Here is a 21,007-nt window from a genome sequence, read left to right on the forward strand (position 1 = left end):
TATTACCGACCACAGTTTTTCAGTTCTCTGAATGTTTTTTTGAACCTAAGAACTTTTTTTGTAAATAAAATATCGAGCTGAAACTTTGGGAAATGTATTAGAATACAATTAAGTACGTTTAGGTACTGCATTTCGGTAGGAACTTCACTGAAAATTATTTCATCTTTTTTCTGAACCTTAACATTTTTTGAACGTTCAAACTTTTTTTATACATGAAATATCGGTATCAAACTTTGAGAAATGCAAAAGCCGAAACAAAACTACGTTTAAGTACAAAGGTTAATAATAAAAGATGTAAAAAAATATATTTCGACAATCAATTCCAACGGCATCAGCCGGTAACGTTGTACACGAAAATACGAACCCTCTAGAGCCTCGTGTAGTGGCCGCCAGGTTTCGTATTTTCGTGTACAACGTTACCGGTTGATGCTGTTGGAATTGATTGTTGAAATATATTTTTCTACATCTTTTATTATTAAGCTTTGTACTTAAACGTAGTTTTCTTTCGGCTCTTGCATTTCTCAAAGTTTGACACTGATATTTTATGTATAAAAAAAGTTCGAACGTTCAAGAAATGTTGAGATTCAGAAAAAAGATGAAATAATTTTCAGTGAAGTTCCTACCAAAATGCAGTACCTAAACGTACTTTATTGTATTCTAATACATTTCCCAAAGTTTCAGCTCCATATTTTATTCACAAAAAAAGTTCTTAGGTTCAAAAAAACATTCAGTGAACTGAAAAACTGTGGTCGGTAATATAGATATTTAGCTGTGTCACATGCCCTTAAGGGTTAAATATGTAAGAGAATTTGAAAAGATTTCAATAATTTGATGAGACTTGAGAAAAATTTTTATATCCTGGTTTATTTTAAGAGATTTCAAAGAATTTTAAAAAGGATTAATAAGTTTCAAAGTTTTTTAAAAAGATTTTGAAAGATGCATTTGAAAAATTTTCAGTCATTTGATAAAATTTGAAAGGATTTCAAATATTGTAGCCTATTTAAAAAAATTCAATGAATTCTCAAAAGCTTTTAATTTCAAGGAATTTTAATTTGTTTCCAAAGATTTTAAATATTTTTGTGAATTTTTAAACATTCAAAGTTATTTTCAATCAATTTCAAGAAATCAATGTGATTTTAAAGCAGTTTAAATATTTTTATTTATTTTTAAGGATTTCAACGAATTTCCGATTGATTTCATTAATTTAATCGAATTTAAAATATTTTAGAGTATTTTAAATGATTCCAGGGAATTTTTAAGACCTTTAAAATTTTTTAGGAATTTTCAAAATGTAAATTATTTCAATGGATTTGAATAAATTTGAATATAATTGTAAACAATCTACGAGAATTTCGAAAGGTATTCAACGTATTTACAGGACTTAGAATATTTTAAAATATTCTTAAAGTTTCAAAATATTTTCATAAGATTGCCGGGGTTCGCAATGAATATAAGGGATTTTTAAAGATTTCAAGTTGTTTTAATAAATTTGCCATGGTTTCCGAAAATATAAAGAATTTCATAAAATGTCACGGGATTTTCTAACATTTTAATAAATTGCAAAGAATTTATTTATGAAAAGTGAGATATTTCGTAATGTTTCAAAAATTGGGAGAGATTCTCAAATTTAAAAAAGAAAATAAATTTGAATCTTTTGGAATTCACCCTGAAGTTTTATTAATTTTTATTTTATTATACTTTTCAATTATTTTAAATTCTCTTGATTTGTTTTCAATTTTCTTTTACTCTTCTAAATAAATTACATTCTACTCAACTCAATGGATTTTATTAATTTTTATTTAGAGAATTTTTGCCTATTTTTAAATTGTTCTCGAGTTCCTCTGAATGTACTCGAGTTTTTCTGAAATCAATGCATTTTTTTGGATTTTTAAATTTTATTCGGATTGATTTGCATTTCTTGGAATTTAAATAGAATTTTTTCATTATTAATGCACATTATTCACTTATTGGGTTTTATAAAGGATATTTAAAAAAATGATCTGCCAACCCTGAGAACAATCAATTTAAAATGTAAATTTAAAATGGTTTTATTCCATTTATAAAAGATTGTGTACTAAAAATGTTACAAGATTAGAATTTTGTTCTTAAAATATGCAATGTCAGGGATAAGGAAAAACTATTTAGGGCATAATCAGGAAAAAAGCGAGTTTTTTAAATGAAGTTTGGCGGCCACCCTGATTAAAGTAAGAAAAAAAATTTATCTTCTCAAGATGGCAAATTGACTTTGAGAATCATTTCCTAGAGATGTTTTGATGTATTTCCCTTGAGGCAAGGCGAACTTTGCATCACCATATTTTCTCAAAGGGACATTCTCTACTTTGAACTTAAAGGAAATTTTGATTAAGAAGAGAAATTTTGTTATGCTTTCTAAATATGAAAAAAAAATTTGACTAACAAAATAGTTCTCTGAATTCTGAAAGTGATTTTGATAGCTTTAAAATTTTCAATTTTTTCAAAAGAAGTTTAAATTTCAAGATGAAACTCTTTGGAATTCAAATGAATATAAAATATATTAAAAAATTAATAAATATATAAATATAATATATAAACAATTATTTAACCAGAGTCAGATATATTCAGCCGAACCAAAATTTGTATTTGACATGAGCTAACATTTATTGTTTAACATTTATTGTAAACTTTATTGTCAAATATGAATGAAAAGTTATATTTTTACAATAGGTGAAAAATTAATATTTTTAAATATTTTCATGCTATTAATTAAATTGAAATAATTATTTTTTTAAACCAAAAGATATTTAAAAAAAATTGGAACAAAAAATGGAAGAATTACATGTACAGTTAAAGCAATTAGTTTCCAAACAAAGAAAAGGGGCATTTTGAACAAAGTAGTTGATATTTTCACTAAATTTTTAAGACGAGAAATGAATTTTCGCATTAAAAAGATCAATTTTCTGACAATATTAGAGTAACCACATTTTCAATTAAGAAAATTTACTATGAGCAACAAAAAAACGAAATTGCAAGAAAATAGTTAAATTTATAAGCAAAGAAATCTATTTAAAAACTATTAAAAAATAGAATACAGAAATTTTCAGTTAAAAAATTAATTTTTAATGAAGAAACTAATTTTCAACTAAAGTTATTGATTTTCAAAGAATGGGATTAATTTTCTACGGAAAAAATACGTCTTTAACAAAGTAAAAGAATTTTAGAACAAATTTTGAATTTTCAAAGGAAAATTAAATTTTCTATCAAAAAAAGATTAATTTATAACAAAACACATGTTTTTTTCATAAATGAATCTTTTTTGTTATATATATCGTTGGTTTTGGTATTTGGTTAAAAATACATGTATGTAATTTTAACTTAATTTTGATTTTTTTAGGAATTTTCAACCTTCTAGTTAAATTTTTAATCTAATAGTTAAGTTTTCAAAAAAAAGAAATGCATATTTGGCCAAGAAGGTGAATTAATCATCTTGAAAGTACCTGGAAAAACAATTTTAAAAGAAAATACAGACCTTTTCAACCAAGAAACAATTTTTCAATAAAGAATTTTTTGAAACGTCATCAAAAATTTTGAATTTTCAAGCTAAAAGACGAAATTTGGCAAAGGGTTGAATTTAAAAAAAAAAAGGATTTTCTATCAAATTATTTGAATTTTCCACCCAAAAAATACAAGTTTTTGACTTAAAATTATCAATCTTTTAGCAAAAATGAAATAGCTACACTTTTAGTAAGAAAAATCTTTAAAAAAAAAACAATTTTTCATCAAGAAAGTTAAATTTCTAACGTATAAATGCAACAGAATTGATAAATTTTCAAAATATAGATAAAATTTCAACCAAGGAGATTAAATTTCTATCAAAAAAGATAAATATTTTACCAAAAAAAGAATAGTTGAATTTTTAGTTTGAAATTTTTTTTTTAATTAAAAACTTAATTTTCAACTATCGAAATAAAAATTTTAATCAAAAAGATTAACTTAATAAAAAAGTACATCATTTTTTGACGAAATGGTTAGATTATTCATCTATAAGTATTAAGACAGAGTTAGTTACCGAGAAGAAGAATATTCTACCAGAAAAGAAAAATTTTCACCAAAATACAGAAAATTTCAACTAAAGATAATGAATACTGAAAAATACATGAAATAATTAAATTTTTAATCAAAAAAAATTAATTTAAAGCAAAAAAATAGTTTTTTTTTTAATTTAAAGAAAGAAATTTAATTTTAATTTGTAATTGTAAATGGAGGCAATCAAATCTTATAATCAAAAACGAAAGTATTGTAGATATGCCGACTCATTCATAATAAACTAAGAACAAAATAAAATAAAAGTGAAAACATTTTAATTTTAAAGAATTTCGAATTTATTTCAAGTTCACCTAACTACTTCATATTTAGTTAGTCAAATTTTAATAATTATTATTTTTAAAAAACCTAAATGTCTTAATTTAACAATATTTCCGATAAAACTTTGTTATAATCACAATTTTCTTATAATTTTGCACTATATACGCTATTTCTCATACCGTATAATAAAACAGAGTCCAATGTTTTTTATTTTTACGTATAACCAATTAATTTTGAATTTTAAATATTTTTTATTTATACGCCATAGTTAAGAAGTTTAGGTGATAATTGAAAAATAAATTGCAGTTGATAATATAGGTATTTGTTATTAGATTCAAACTTTCGTATTATCGTAGTCGATAAAGCAGAAATTTTTTTGTCCGGTTAGTGGCTCCCTCAACAGATATCTAGCAATGTGAAAATTATTTCTCCTTAAACTAAACCGTCGGTATGGCAGTTTTTTATCTTGTCGGTAGCAAAGCTTTCTATGCTGGTAACTTACTAACTGGTACAAAATTAAGAGCAGATGGTATTGAGTTCTGAGCCGGTTATATTAGTTTGAGAACGGTAAGGAGAATGAGAATATTGCCGAGAATATAACCGAGAAACAAATTCTCTGAGAATTTATAAGAATCTCTGAATTTATTTTAATTGATAGGAAATTTAATTATTTTTTTAACATTTCGGTTGAAAATTCAACTCTTTTTAAGAAAGTATGTCTTTGTTATTTTAAAGTTTACCTGTTTTAGCTGAAATTAAAAAATTGTTTTCTTATTAGAAATTCATCTATTTTAGTACAAAATTTACCTTTTTTGTGTAAAAATGCAACTATTTTGTTAAAAATCATCCTTTTTGGTTAAAAATTCGTCTTTTTGAATTGAAAATTCAATTCTTTTGGTAGACAATTATTTCTTGTTAAAAAGTTCATAGTTTGCTCTGAAAACTCGACTAAAATCTTTTTCAACAGAAAATTCGACTATTTTTTTTTGAAAATTTATCTTTTTTAGTTGAAAATTTGGATTATTTAAAATTCTTTTTCGGTTTGAAATTTCCTCTTTTTTTAGTAAAAATGCCTCAGTTGCGTGGAAAATTAATTTTTTGTTGAACAGTCATATTTTTTTCTTGAAAATTTCCTTTTTTTTTTACTTTTCGGTTGAAAATTCAACTCTTTTTATGAAAGTTTGTCTTTGTTATTTTAAAGTTTACCTGTTTTAGCAGAAATTGAAAAATTGCTTTTTTATATCAAATTCATCTGTTTAGTACTCAACTCAACTTTTTTTGGTTAAAAATTCTTTGGATTGAAAATTCAATTTTTTTGGTAGACAATTATTTCTTGTTCAAAAATTCATAATTTGATCTTGAAAACTCCATTAAAATCTTTTTCAACATAAAATTCGACTATTTCTTTTGAAAATTTATCTTTCTAATTAAAAACTTCATCTATTATAAAAGAAATTTTTTTTATAAAAATGCAACTATTTGCTACATAATTCAACAATTTTGTTAAAAAGTCATGCTTTTGGGTTAAAAACTCGTCTTTTCGATTGGAAATTCCATTTTTTTGGTAGAAAATTATTTCTTGTTAAAAAATTCATAATTTGATTTTGTAAACTCGACTAAAATCTTTTTCAACAGAAAATTCTACTATTTTTTTTATTTAAAACTTCATCTATTATAGAATTTTTTTTCGATAAAAATGCAACTATTTGCTAGAGAATTCAACAATTTTGTTAAAAATCATATTTTTGCGTTAAAAATTCGTCTTTTTGAATTGAAAATTCAATTTTTTTGGTAGACAATTACTTCTTGTTAAAAAGTTCATAGTTTGATCTGAAAACTCGACTAAAATCGTTTTCAACAGAAAATTCGACTATTTTTTTGAAAATTTATCTTTTTTAGTTGAAAATTCGCGTTTTTTAAAATTTTTTTTTAGTTTGAAATTTCCTTTTTTTTAGGAAAAATGCCTCAGTTGCGTCGAAAATTAATTTTTTGTTGAACAGTAATATTTTTGCTTGAAAATTGAATGTTTGTAAAGAAAATGTGTCTTCTGGTTTTAAAATTCTTTCCTTTGTTGTATAAATTTTTTTCTTTTTTTATTAAAATATAAACTATGACACTTTTTCGTTGACAATTTTTTTTTAGGTTAAATATTCAACTATTATGTTAAAATTTCAATTATTTTGTTGAAAATTCCAGTATTTTGTTAAAAAGTTATCTTTTATAGTAGAAAAAACTTTTTTTGCTTGAAATAAATAAATACATTTGAAAATTTTAAACTTGTATGTGAAAGACTGATATTCCTGAATATGTCTGAGCTATAATATAATTTATATTCAACCGCTGCTATAACCTGAACGATAAAAACATTTTTTTAAATAATAAATTCTTAAATTCATTTAAATTCTGTTATATTCTCGGTTATATAACCTGAACCTATATTCTCAGGAATTTAAGAACTCTAAGATGGTATGAAGAAATTATTGACTAATTTAAAGGGTGGTTAATTTTTTCAAAATCGAATTCCCTCATTTTATGTTATTTGGGCAAAAAGAGATTTTTTTATCAATTTTTAAATTTTAAAAATAGTGAAGGCTTCCGAAATTGTAAATTATTGTTTAATGTAGATAATGTAGATAATTGTAGATAAGAAATTTAAATTATGGGAAAAAACTTATTCGGAAGATCAATCTAAAGAATCTGAAAGATTTTCAGGAAATTTTCTTAATTTTGTAGAATTTACAAAAGTTTTACGTCAACTTAACTTTTCAGGTTTTCAAAAAAATGAAAAAAAGTGCTCTTTAGATTAATGGGAACATTTTAAATTACTTTTTTGTAATGAATTCTAAAAGAAAATAAAAAAAGATCACAAAACGTTTTTAATTATTTCCTAAAATTTTTAAAAAGAATGTAAAATATTCTAAATCCAAATTTTGCAATTTTGTCATATCACAAAATTTGAGAAAAAATTCTAGTAAGCTTTAGAGATATTTAGAAGTTTTGGAACGATTCAAAAATAATTAAAACTTAGAAAGCTTTTTTAAGTATTTTGTAAGATTTTGTAAAAATTTTAGGTTTCCAGCAAAAATTAATTTTAAGAGATTATTTAAAAAGAGTTTAAAACATTTTAAAAGATTGCTAAAATTTTTTCCGAAGAATCTAAAAGATTTTGAAGCATTTTTTTTAAATTTTGCATGATAAAAAAATTCAGGGAATATTTGAATAATTTTTAAAGATTAGAAGGCTTAGATGGTCTGAAAAGATTAGAAAACGAATTTTCTTAAAATTCGTGTAAAATTTTAAATGATCTTTTACCTTAAAATTGAGTTTAAAGAGAAAATTAACAAAGGTTTTTAACATTTCGAACAATTTCCAAAAAATTCGAAAAGGAGGGTAGAGATTTTTAAAGAAAAATATTTCAATTTGCTAAGATTAAAAAATCAAAAAAGGTCGAGTGAATTCAAGAAATACTTAGAAGAATTGAAGTAATTCCAAAAGAATTTTAAACTTCAAAAGATTTTTAGATATGCATGTTTTTAAATATTAAACAAAAAATTATGGGAGTTTTAAAAGAATTGCGAAAGATTTCAACAGAGTAAACAATTTTTTTTCCTGGAAAAATTTAGAAGATAATAAGACAACTGTTTTACATATTGAATGATTTTTCAAAAGAAAAAATTTAATTAGGAAAAAAATTAACAATGTGATTTTTTCGAAAATTTTCAAAATTTTTTTTTTATTATTTCTAGCTTAACATATTCGAGGGAAATCCCCAAAATAATGAAATTGAGAATGAACATTTAGTAACAGTTTATTCAAGCGAGAGCTACACATAATTTTTTTTATCTCAAAAAACTAGGAAAAATATTTTTCTTATCAAATAACACAAAATGAGAGGATGAGTCTTAAAAACTCAATAAACAAACAAAATTTAAAACACCAGAGTGTGTCAAAAAGCATTTTTTTAGGCAAAAATCGCTCGGCAGTTTAATTTTTAACTAATTTTAATTTAATTTTTATTACATGATGTTAATGCTGCTAGGTATAAGCAGCTACTATAAAAAATTAATTACAACTGAAGAAGCATTTTTTATGTAAAGCCAAATAATTTTTTTGTTATTAACATTTCTAAGTGAACCTCTGTTTTAGGAATTTTAAATCCAATAATAGTATATTTTTTACCTAGGGGGAAAAGTTTCTCTCCCTCTCATTTAAGAATGTTAAAAGTGGAAATTTTGTATAGTAACTTTTAAAATAAATAAAAAAATGATTAAATTACAAAATATAACAATAAGGAGTCATTAAAAAGACATTTTCGGTTTATTTGATGAAACAAATTAACCTATTTATTTATGTAAAATTATCACACTGCTTTAAGATTTGTTTTATTAAATTAGAAATTCTTGAAAATGGTGAATACTTTAAAAGTTAAATAAAAGTAATAACAATTTTTTGTTACTAAATAAAACATTTTGCTATGTCTGGAATTATTTATAAGCTGTTCTGGGTTACAGCTAGAAGGCTCAATTAAAAAATATATATTAAAATTCGTTAAAAATTTAACTTCTCTTTAATTTTCGTACTTTTTTTTGAAAATTACATTTTTTAAATTGTTAGTTAAGAGTTTGAGAAAATTTTAGTACAAATTTCCAAATTAGTATAAACAGTTTTCATAAGTGTGCAAAGAATCTGTCCTGAGCTAATAAATTATTATCGAAAATAAATAGTAGTCACATTATTTGACATTGATAAAAAAATACACGCGAATCTTTATTAATTGAAAAAATTTTAATATTGCAGTATTGAATTAATAGATTTCTATAAATTATATTTTAATTATTTTATATTTATTGTACATTTTCTAACGCAAATAAAAGGTAACATGCTATAAGGGCGGAAAATCACATTTTCGCAATTTTACGAGAAAAAAAAACGTCCTAAACGAATTTTTAATTTAGAAAATATAAGAAAGCACCTTTAAGATAAATCAATGCTGAATTGGCATCTGAAAAGTTGTATTGGAAAATCTTATTAGGTTCTGAGAAAATTTCTGGAAAATTTTTTTTATCGTTAGATAGCTATTGATTTTGATTCATAATAATTTATAAACTAAAGAACAATAATTTCGAATAATAAAAAATATTTCGTGATTTAACGTCCACTGTTCACATCTATACGAATGAGAATAAAATTTTTTTATTTCTTTTAGTTATCTTATTACAAAATCCTTCTTATTAATCAACCACAAATTAAATAAAAATTTTTCGATTTGGTGAAAATTTAAAAAAAAGGTTCAACATTTCAAAACTAGTATCATTGGAAATTTTAATGTTTTGATTTACTTCCTGTTTGAAATTATAAGTCCCTGAAGCCTTATTTTTGAAAATTTTTTAATATTAAATAGTTTATATTGTACATTTCTGGAACGCTTCGTAATTTTATCTTGATTCGCATATGATTATTTGAAAATAATAATTTAATATCTGCTTATAAGGGAATGTTATTTACTATAGTAGTATGGCACCTCTAAACTATGATGTCATATTATTCAAAGTTTTTCAATTTTAAATACTACAAAATGTACATTTGTGGAAGGCTTCGTACTTTTTTTCCTGATTTACGTATTATTATTTAAAAATTATAATTTGGTATCTGCTTACAAGGGAAGTTTATTGGCTTCAGTAGTATGGCACCGCTCATTATATTGGTATATTATTCAAAATGGTATATTTTTAAATACGTTAAATTGTCAACTTGTGAAAGACTCAGTACTTGCATCTTGATATGCATATTATTATTCAAAAATAATAATTTGGTATCTGCTTACAAGGGAATTTTATTGGCTTCAGTAGTATGGAACCTCTCCTCATAATGGTATATTATTCAAAAAAATTTACTTTTATATACTTTAAATTGTACATTTCTGGAAGACTCCGTATTTCTCCCATGGCTTTCTCATCATTACTATTTAAAAATAATAATTTAATATCCGCTTATAAGGGAATTTTATTGACTGTAGTAGTATGGCACATCTCACTATAATGGAATATTATTATTTAAAAGTGTTCCATTTCAAATACATTCAATTGTGAATTTTTGGAAGACTCTGAATTTTTCCGTGGATTCATATAGTATTATATACATATATAAGGGAATTTTATTGCCTGTAGAACGGCCCCTCTAACCATGGTGGCATATTGTTGAAAATTATATTATTTTGAATACATTAAATTGTAACTTTGTGGTAAAATCCATAGTTTTCTCTTGATTTGTGCTTTATTATTCAAAAATAATAATTTGATATATGCTTATAAGGGGATTTTTTGGACTGTAGTAGCATGGCACTTCTCACTAAAATGGAATTTTTTTAAAATTATTTTAAATACTTGAAATTGTAAATTCGTGGAAGAATTTGTACTTTTCTCTTCATTATCTCATTATTATTTAAAAATAATAACCTGATATCTGCTTATGAGGGCATTTTATTTACTGTTGTAATATGACACAGCTCACTATGATGACATATTATTCAAAATTCTTTAATTTGTGAAAGACATCGTACTTTTTTCTTGATTCGCATCATATTATTTAAAAATAATACTTTAATATCTTCTTATAAGAGAATTTCATGAAAATAGTAGTATGTCACCTCTCTATATTATGGCATATTATAACAAAAATTATTTTTAAATATTTCAAATTGTAAATTTATAGAAGATTGCGTACTTTTCTCTTGATGCGCATATCATTACTTAAGAATAATACTCTGACATATTCTTATAAGAGAATTTCATTGGCTTTAGTAGTGTGGCACCTCTCACTATGATGGCATGTTATTTAAAAAAATTATTTTGAAATACTTAAGATTGTCAATTTGTGCAAGGCGGCGTACTTTTTTTCTTAATTCGCATATGATTATTTAAAAATAATAATTTTGTATCTGCTTACAATGTAATTTTATTGAATATAGTAGTATGGCACCCCATACTACTCACCGTATATAATTAAGCATTCGTGGTGATAGAGTTGGGGTAGTTATCTGTTTTTCATTTCTTGTCTACTTTCATAAACTTCATATTTTAATCTTTCTGGTTTATCATAATATGGACAGTGAAGTGTTATGGGATAGCACATAAGAATGAAACTTTGAAAATACTTTTTCTTCATGGTGTAAAAACACCCTTTAATTTTTCAAGGTAATAATTTCCAGACACTTTTCTGATCCACTTCGTTTCCATTTTTTCACTAAACTAGTAGCGCACTCAGAAAAAAAGTGAAACAAAATTTGAAAGAAAATTTTTATGAATAAAAAAAAAATTAATTGGCTCCTCACCCAAAAACATTTCCTTCAATTTAAGAAAAATATTTTGCCTTCCAATGAAAATTTTTCTTTCATCAAAAATCATTTTCTGCAGTCTGAAGTTATTCTTGGTTCATAAAAAATATTTTTCTGAGTGTTAATATGCGGGGTGGCTTTTATATATTATCTTTATAATCCTTGGGTTGCAGGTTCAAAGATACAGATCCGCCTGTCGAGCGAGCGTATGTACTCGATAATATTTTATATTCTGCTTCTGTAGAAAAAAATTATTTATAAAAATACTGCTAGTTTACAAAATACTCACAAAATCAGATTAACACCCCTACTACAAAATCTCCCTGAGATGTTGATTAACATCTCATTAACACGAGCTCTTCTATTTTCTACTGGATATGCATGAGATACATTTGTATGCAAGCTCTATCTACAAAGTTCTCTCGGCTCGTATTTACCTATTTTCGAAAATTTGTTAAAAAGGTTAAGAATTTTTTATTTATCTTCAAAATTCTGTATCAAAATTCTTTTTTTTATCAGGGTGGCCGCAAAACTTATTTTTCAAAATTCCCTGAACTTTATTTTTCAGTAACTCTTGTTTCTTTTTCCGTGCCTATTATTATTTAAAGAGCAACATTCTAATCTTGTTAATTTCTAATACAGAATATTTTATAAAAGGAATAAAACAATTTTAAGTCTACAATTATCAATTTTTAATTTATTCTTAGCTTAAACTACTTAAAAAATAACTCGTTATTTAAAAAAAATGTAAACAAATCGGTTTGTTGGAGTTCAAAACAATTCGTGTCTAATTAAAAATAATGAATTTACCAAATTCCTTTGATTTTGATAAAATTAGAATAAATGTTGAAGAATTTAAGTGAAGTGGAAATAATTCGATAAAATTCATTAAAAATAAAGGTGAATTAAAAACGATTCAAAGATATGAAAAAATTAATAGAATTCAGTACTTTTCAAGGAAGCTCAGGGAAATTTAAGGGGTTTAAAAATAATTTATAATTTAAAATAAATTTATCAGAATTAAAATATTCTGGATGATTTGGGATAATTTCAAATTATTGATACATGTTAGAAGCCCTAAAATGGTTCAAATACTTTGAAAACCCTTACCATTTTTAAAAGCTTAAAAAAATTCCTTGTAGTTTTTAAAATACCCTAAAATATTTCAAATCTTTTGTATTCTTTTGAAATTTTGTAAAAATTTTAAAAATATTTTGTCTATTTTGAAAATACCCTAAACTATTTCAAATCCTTTAAAATCTATTAAAATACCTTGAATGTTTTTGAAGGTCTTAAAATTTTGTTAGAATTTCAAAAAATACCCTCAAATCTTTCAAAATCTTTGAAATCCATTTAAATTTTTTTTATAAATTTCAAATTCCTTGAAACTTTTTGAAATTCCTTGAAATACTTTGTATCGTATGAAATCTTTCGAAATCCCCTGAAAATTTTAAAAGTATATAAAAATTCTTTGTTATTATAAACAATACCTGAAAATCTTTCAAATCTTTTGAAATATTTAAAAATGTTATTAATTCTCTTTAAAGTTTTAAAAACTTTAAATAATTTATTAAAAATTTTAAAAATACCCATAAATCTTACAAATTTTTTTAATTCACTTTAAACTATTAACATTTATTAAAAATACCCTTAGATATTTTTAGTCATTTTAAATCCTTACAAATTCCTTAAAATTTTGTAAAGCTCTTCAAAATTTTTCAAAATAACCTAAAATATTTCATATATTTTAAAATGTTACAAAATCCCTTCATATTTTGTAAAGGTCTTAGAAATTCTTTTGAATTTTTTTTTATATCCTAAAATATTTGATTTTTCTTGAAATATTTAAACTCTCTAATTTAAACTCGAAATAATTTCGTGAAATTAAAAAAAAAAGACCCTACAATAATTCAAATTTTGTAGAATCACTGCAAATTATTTAAATTTAATAAAAATACCCTGTGATATTTAAAGTCCTTTCAAATTCACTGAAAACCCTTGACATTTTTAAAGTATTTCGAAATTTTATTAAATTTGGAGAAATTATCCTTAAATATTTAAAATCCTTTGAAACCTCTCCAAACTTTTTAAGGTTTTTTAAAATTTCTTCGAAATTTCTTAAATATCCCGAAATCTTTGAAATTTTTTGTTTTCCTTAAATTAGTCCTCACATTATTTATCCTTAAATTATTTAAATATATTACAAATTTGCCGAATTTTTTTTCAAATACCCCGAAAGATTTAAGAAAAATTCAGAAATAGGTATAAACCAGATTTCAATAGAGTTTGATTTATTTTTAAAAAGTGAATATAGAGATTTTTTCATTTAAAAAATATAGATACGTAAATTTATCTTTAAAAATTACTAACATCTGATTTGTTTAAAAAAATGTAAAAAGTGCTGAAAAGTGCTAAAAATCAAATCTCAGAAAGTCATAGTTTTGTTATGATCTTAAGAATCAAAATAATATTAATGGTGATGACATTTCAAAGAAAAACCATTTTTAATGAAAAAATGTCAAAACAAAACAATTAATTTTAACAATTAATTTTAACAATTAATTTTGCAATTCAATTTTCTTATTATCGCTTTGCTCTAATTTTTTATTAATTTATTTCATTTAATTAAATAATAGCTTTCTTTTTCCTGAAAAAATATTGTGTGAAACTCTAATTTAGGAAATAATAGAGTTATAGAGAATGTTTTCTTCGGAAAAAATAAGCCATGAATCAGAAAAATACAATTCTTTTTTTAAACTGGCAAGGAGCGATAGTAAGAAAAAATTGCATAAAAAATCTATTATTAAAATAATTATTTTTCCCCATTTTAAAACCATTTTCATAAAAAAATAATGTTTTTTCTTTAGTAAGACATAAGTGATCAAATCATTCCGACCCTAAAAATTTTAGAAATATTTTTACCAGAAACCTTATTTTTGGCACGTCAACTACCTGAAAGTGCTTCTCACAGAAATTCCCTGATTTTTGCAATTTTTTTTAAACCCGTAAATTTCCCTGACTAATAAAATTTCCTGATTTACAGGTTTTCGTGAACCTGTGGCCACTCGCTTTTTCAAAATTCGAAAATTCAAAAGTATTTTTACTTTTTCTCCATTATTCTTAAATTCAAATTAAATAAATTTGGCCTGGATTTTTAAAAATGTATATTTTATTCAACGGGAGATCTTTGATTGCACTTCTGCCTGCAGGCACTCCAAGATATGTCACATTATTTTTTTTTATACCACTACCACTGTCTTTTCGCTTATTTCAACACTAATTCGATTCAATGGATCACATCCTCTCAAACACATCAGAATAATATTACCCCTTTCCTTCACTTGCACTTTTTTCTAAACTAGATTTATATCGCTATTAGCCGAAGTCCGCTATTAGAAAGGCTATATATAGATTACGCTTACAATTTAAATTTTAGAATTTACAGTTTTCATTGTAAAGGCAGTGCCAAGTTCGGTCAAATTAATTCAGCAATTTTAAAAATTATAGAATTTTCTTTTTAGGATGTGAATTATTTAGTAAGGAACTAATCCTATAAATAGTGCAAGGCTTTTTTTAAAGGACATTTCGCATAATAGGTATATCGAAAATTACGAATTTTCGGATCAAAATAAAATGTGGCTAAAAAGTTACTTTTGTTATAAAAGAAATCAGAAAATCTAGAAAAAAATAATAACAATTTAGAACAAGCAAAAATTAATATTCTAACGATGTTTGAACTGTTCAAAATAGTAGTTGAGCCGTCTTTAAATATTTCATTTGTTCTATTTATAAATGAATTAATCCGGAAAGTTTTCTATTTTTGACCAATCTGATCAAACAACGCCTCGAAAAGAATTAAAATTTATTTATGAAATTTAGTAGGCAGTCAGAAGTAATTATTCGAAACTATAGGAATATCATAACCAGAACTTTAGTTTCACTGAATAAAATATTGTCTAATTGAGCTCTTATCTATTTCAGTAACGTAGCAATAGATATGCATAGGGCGTACTTACAATATCAAAATTTATTTTTAAGTAGCTTGCTGCTAGCTAAAAATATTAGTGGCCTAATTAGTTATTGACAATAGCAAGCTTTAAATAAAAAATAGAGATTGGCATTGTGAATTGAGAGACGTGTATACTTATCAAAAGCATGTCAAATTTGATGAAACTTTTTCGAATAAAAATTAATTGTTATTTTCAGGACATTTACCGATCAGTACAGGTAAGTCGCCTTATTACGTAATTTGTGTATGCGTTACATCGTTGCAAGTCTGTTGGCGTGTCGTCTAATAAAATCCGCCTGTGATTATTTCGATCGGATTGATTAAATTCAAAGAACAACAAATAAAATAAATATCGTGCATATGAAAATATTTTTTGAAGAAGAAAATTAAGCATCACAGGTGGAATAACGATTTTTGCTTCGCGCGATGTCTTTTGTTGCTTGGATCTCATTTGTTTCTGTTAGGATGATTGTGTAGAAACTTCTTCTACCATAATGTATATATCTTTTAATAATCTTTCTAAAATGTGCATTTTTCTATGAATAATGTTCTTTCACTTAGTGAAATGAAACTGTCAGTTTGTCGAGTGCGACTCGATGTTGAAGTGGCAATCGACTATCAGATGTAAGCATCTGCATCGACGATATTAAAAATATTAATCATAGACCAAGTGGTATGAACTTTGCGAGAAGTCAATATTATTTATCAAATATTCCCTCCAATAGTTTTGAAGTATTTTTGAGAGAAACAGGAACATGATTTACACAATTAATTATTCCTCAGTAAACTTTTTATTTCAACTGAAGAGCAAGGAAACAAAAATTGATAAGTCTGTCAGAGATTCATCAATAATTAGGCAAATGATGTAGTTCAAAAACACTACTGGTAGAAAGAAAATTAAAATAGGATCATAAAGAGGAAATTATATGACAGACTAATTAATAAATAAAGACAATGTCGGAACAGTGAATATTATTTGATTTTCTTTCTTTGAACAAATAATGGTAGTATTAAAGGAAAAATCCTTTACTTTCATGATCTAGTCTGTTTTGGTCAGCATGAAGTCGAAAATAACGTTTTTTCTTTTGTAACAAAAAATTAATTATTTATGCATTGAACTTGTTAAGGAGTATACGAACAGACCATGGTAAACCATGATAAACATGATAAATTCATCCGAGCTTCCTAAATAATTAGGTAAATGATGCACCTCAGAAAAACCAGAAGAAATAAAGAGAATTTCGGGACGGTTAGTAGTCGTTGATTTTTCGTTTTAGGAATAACAATGGTGTTAGTTAAGGAAGAAATTGTTTTTTTTTTTTAACATCAACCAAACAATTTTTATCTAGACGTTGAAAAAAAGGGTTATCCCTTTAGGAATACAAAATAATTATGCATGCATTAAACTGTTTGGTTCAATTGAGGAGGAAGCGAAAGAAACATGATAAATTTATCCGAGCTTCCTCAATCATTAGATAAATGATGTAGCTCAGAAACACCAGAGGTTGAAGAAACATTTCAAGGGGATCATAAAAAAGAAATTACCTAACGGGTTATTCAATAAATAAAGAGAATTTCGGGTCGGTCAATAATGTTTGATTTTCCGTCTATGAGATCGCAATGACATTACTAAAGGGAAAAAATGCCTTGTCTCGATATCATCCAGACAATTTTTGACTGGGTAAAGTCGAAATAAAAAGGTTTTTTCTTTTAGGAATACAAAATAATTGTCTACGGATCAAACGTTTTACTTTAATTAAGGAGTAGTAAGTCGACAAAACATGACAAATACATTTGAGATTCCCGAATAATTAGACAAATGATATGGTTCAAAAACACTATTGGTAGAAGAGAAATTCAAATATGATCATAAAAAGGAAACCATCTGGCTGGTTATTTTAGCAATGATAAGCCATTCGAGATGATTCCTTAAAAATTGGCAAATGCTATATGTCAAAAACACCAGAGATAGAAAACAAAAGTAAATAAAATCATAAAAAGAAAACCATTTGACTGCTTATTCAATATATAAGGAGAATGAAGGGGTGGTCAATATTCTTTGATTTTCCGTCCGAGGATCAACAATGGTATTATTAGAGAAAAAGGCTTTTCGTTTGGATATCATTCAGCTATTTTTTGTCTATATAATGTCGAAACAAAAAGGTTTTTTCCTTCAGGAAAACAATTTAATTAATAATGCATTAAAGCTTTCAATGCACTTGCGGAGTAAGCGAACGAAACATGATAAATCCATTAGAAAAGTCACAATAATTAGAAAAAACGTTGACCTAAAAAACAGAGCTAGAAAAAAATCAAATAGGATTATAAAGAGTAAACCATCTAACTAGTTATTCAATATCTTGGGGTTGATAAATATTCTTTGATTTTCTGTCCGAAGTATAACATTGGTATTACTAAAGGGAAAAAGCTTTTTATTTCGACATTATACTAACAACTTTTATCTAAATGAAGTTGAAATAAAAAAAAAGTTTTTTTCTTTTGAAATACACAATAGTTATTCATGCGCTAAGGTTTTTAAATCAATTGAGGAGCAAGCGAACGGAAAATTGATAAATCCATCCGAGATGATTCCTCAACAATTGGACAAATGCTGTATTGTATTTCAAAAACGCCGGAGAAAGAAAAAAATTCAAATAGGATCACAAAGGGGAAACCGTCTAAATGGTTATCCAAGATATAAAGAGCAGTCCGTGACAGTAAAAAGTTTTTAAGTTTCAGCTTGTGAAATAACAATGGTTTTTGTTTTGACGTCATCTAGATAAAAATGGTGTGGATAATGTCAAAACAAGTAGCTTTTTTATTTAGGAATACAAAATAATTATTCACGCATTAAGCTATTTAGTTCAATTGAGGAATATGCGAACAAAATATGATAAATTCATCCAAGATTCCTCAATAATTAGACAAATAATATAACTTAAAAGACCAAAGGTAGAAGAAAAATTGCAGAGAGAGCATAAACAGGAAATTATCTCAATTGTTATTCAATAAATAAAAATAATTTCGGAATGGTAAATAGTTTTTGATTTTCTGACCAGAAAATAATATTGTTATTAATAAAAAGAAAAAGCTTTTTGTTTTAACATTATTATTAATAGATTATTACATTAACATAAAAAACATTGGTATTACTAAAGGTAAAAAAGTTTTTTTGTGTGACATTTTGCAAATAATTGTTGTCTATATAAAATTGTAACAAAATGGTTCTTTCTTTTAGGAATACAAAATGATTATTTATGCATCGAAATTTTTAGTTTGATTAAGGACAAGCGAAAGAAACAACATAAATCAATACGAGATGATTCCTCAACAAGTGGCAAATGCTATATCTAAAAAATAACAAAGATTGAAAAAATTTTTGAATATGATAATAAAGAGAAAACCATATGGCTGCTTATTCAATATATAAAGAGAATTTTGGGGTGGTAAATATTCTTTGATTTTTCTTCTGAAAAACAAGAATAGTATTACTGCAGGAAAAGAACTTTTTGTTTTGACGTCATCCAGAAAATTTTTGTCTGTCTAAAGTCGAAACACAAAGGTTTTTTTCTTCTTGGTACTGAAAACTAATTATTCATGCATTCAGCTTCTTGGCTCAATTCAGGAGTAGCCAAAAAAAAAAAGATGATAAATCCATCCGAGCTTCCTCAATAATTAAAAAAAAGATGTAGCTCAAAAATGCCATAGATGAAGAAAAATTCCAAGCTGATTATAAAGAGGAAATTGCCTGACTGGTTATTAAATGAGTAAAGAGAAATTTTGGAATTTAAATATTCTTTGATTTTCCGTCTTGGAACAAATGATGATATTGCTAAAAGAGAAAACTTTTGTCTTTCGACATCATCTATACAAGTTTTGTCTAGACAAAGTCGAAACAAGAAGGTTTTTTCTTTTGGGGATAAAAAATCATTATTAACGGATGAAACTTTTTAGTACAATTGAGGAGAAAGCGGACAAAATGTGATCAATCTTTTAAGGTGATTCCTCCACAAGTAGACGAATGATGTATTTCAAAAATACCAGAGATAGAACAAAAATTCGAATAGGATCATAAAGACAAGACCATCTAAATGCTTATCCAATACATAAAGAGAATTTCAGGATGGAAAATAGCTTTTGATTTTTCGTCCGGATAAGAACATTGGTTTTACTAAAAGCAAAAAGCTATTTGTTTCGACATTATTCAGATAATTCTTATTTGGATGAATTTTAATCAAAACAAGTTAAACATTACTAAAGGAAAAAAACTTTTTGTTTGAAAATCGTCCGGACAATTTTTATTTAGATGAAGTTGAAACCAAAAAAGGTTTTTTTTCAATAATGTTTACTCTGTAGTATAACACATTTATTTTAAAATGATACAAATTTTTATCCAATCAAAACTGTTTGAGATAAAATCTTTTCAATTTAAAATCGCGTAATATATATTTTGTTTAATCTCAAGCTTCGTATTCTTAATGTTAGGGAATAAAAATCCAGGGACATGAACGCGCCTTTCGTGCGCCTCCATTAACTGCGATTCTGTAATGATGACTTTGAAAAATTGTTAAATTAAATGGTAAAATACGAGTGATTTTCTCAATTATGAAGGTATTACAATAAATTATATGATTGCACATAATGATACACTTGAAAGCTGCAATCGTCTTGAAGGCGGACAAGAAATAGATATTAAAAACAACTTTTACCTGGTGTCCCAGAAAATTTAAAAGAATTTCTTAACATTGAAACTCACTTCTTAGAGGATTTTAAATGATTTTTTTACTTCTTTAAAAAAAAACATGCCATTTTTACATTATGCCAAGATGGAGACAAAAGATCCATTGACAAAAGCAATGCTGTGGACACGTTTCACTAACATTTAATATTGGATAAATGCCAATTTCGTATCGAAAATCAATATTGACTTATCCACAACTCAAGAGACGTGAGAAAGCATTGCACGTAAATAATAAACTCTTTTCTATAAAAATACGCCCCATATACGTGACTGTCTGGCAATGAGAAAATATTGACCTTTTATACTATGTGTCCATTATGATGAGCAAAAAAGGAATTTCGACATTTTTTTATCATAAAGGCTACAATCGTCTCGGGTCGATCAAAATTTTTTTAAATCAACATCCCGATGCTCTAAAATTCTCGAATATTAAAATTCCCGATAGTTTATAATGTTACCTAATTCTAATATTCCCGAAAAATGATACTTCCGATACTACAATATTCCCGATAATAACATATTATTAAATTTGAACATTTAAATTCTTTTATCAATCATATTTATTAATTAAAAATAGATTAAT

The 21,007-nt window shown here is 25.3% G+C and overlaps 1 protein-coding gene across 14 annotated transcripts in view; it reads left to right on the top strand.

Moving 5' to 3' along the window:
• Positions 1 to 21,007, top strand: part of LOC117175996 (cAMP-specific 3',5'-cyclic phosphodiesterase) — an 873,036-nt gene that overhangs the window by 571,469 nt on the left and 280,560 nt on the right. For 11 of the 14 annotated variants that reach the window (XM_033365929.1, XM_033365928.1, XM_033365927.1 and 8 more), the window contains 2 exons: positions 11,848 to 11,880; positions 15,881 to 15,901. The exons of 1 other annotated variant lie outside the window; for it this stretch is intronic. In XM_033365929.1, coding sequence (XP_033221820.1) covers positions 11,848 to 11,880; positions 15,881 to 15,901 — 54 coding nt within the window. The remainder of the gene's footprint in view (positions 1 to 11,847; positions 11,881 to 15,880; positions 15,902 to 21,007) is intronic. 2 more of the 14 variants (XM_033365919.1, XM_033365920.1) reach the window with 2 other exon arrangements.

Source organism: Belonocnema kinseyi, chromosome 7, assembly GCF_010883055.1.
Source record: "Belonocnema kinseyi isolate 2016_QV_RU_SX_M_011 chromosome 7, B_treatae_v1, whole genome shotgun sequence".
Lineage (NCBI taxonomy): Eukaryota > Metazoa > Arthropoda > Insecta > Hymenoptera > Cynipidae > Belonocnema > Belonocnema kinseyi.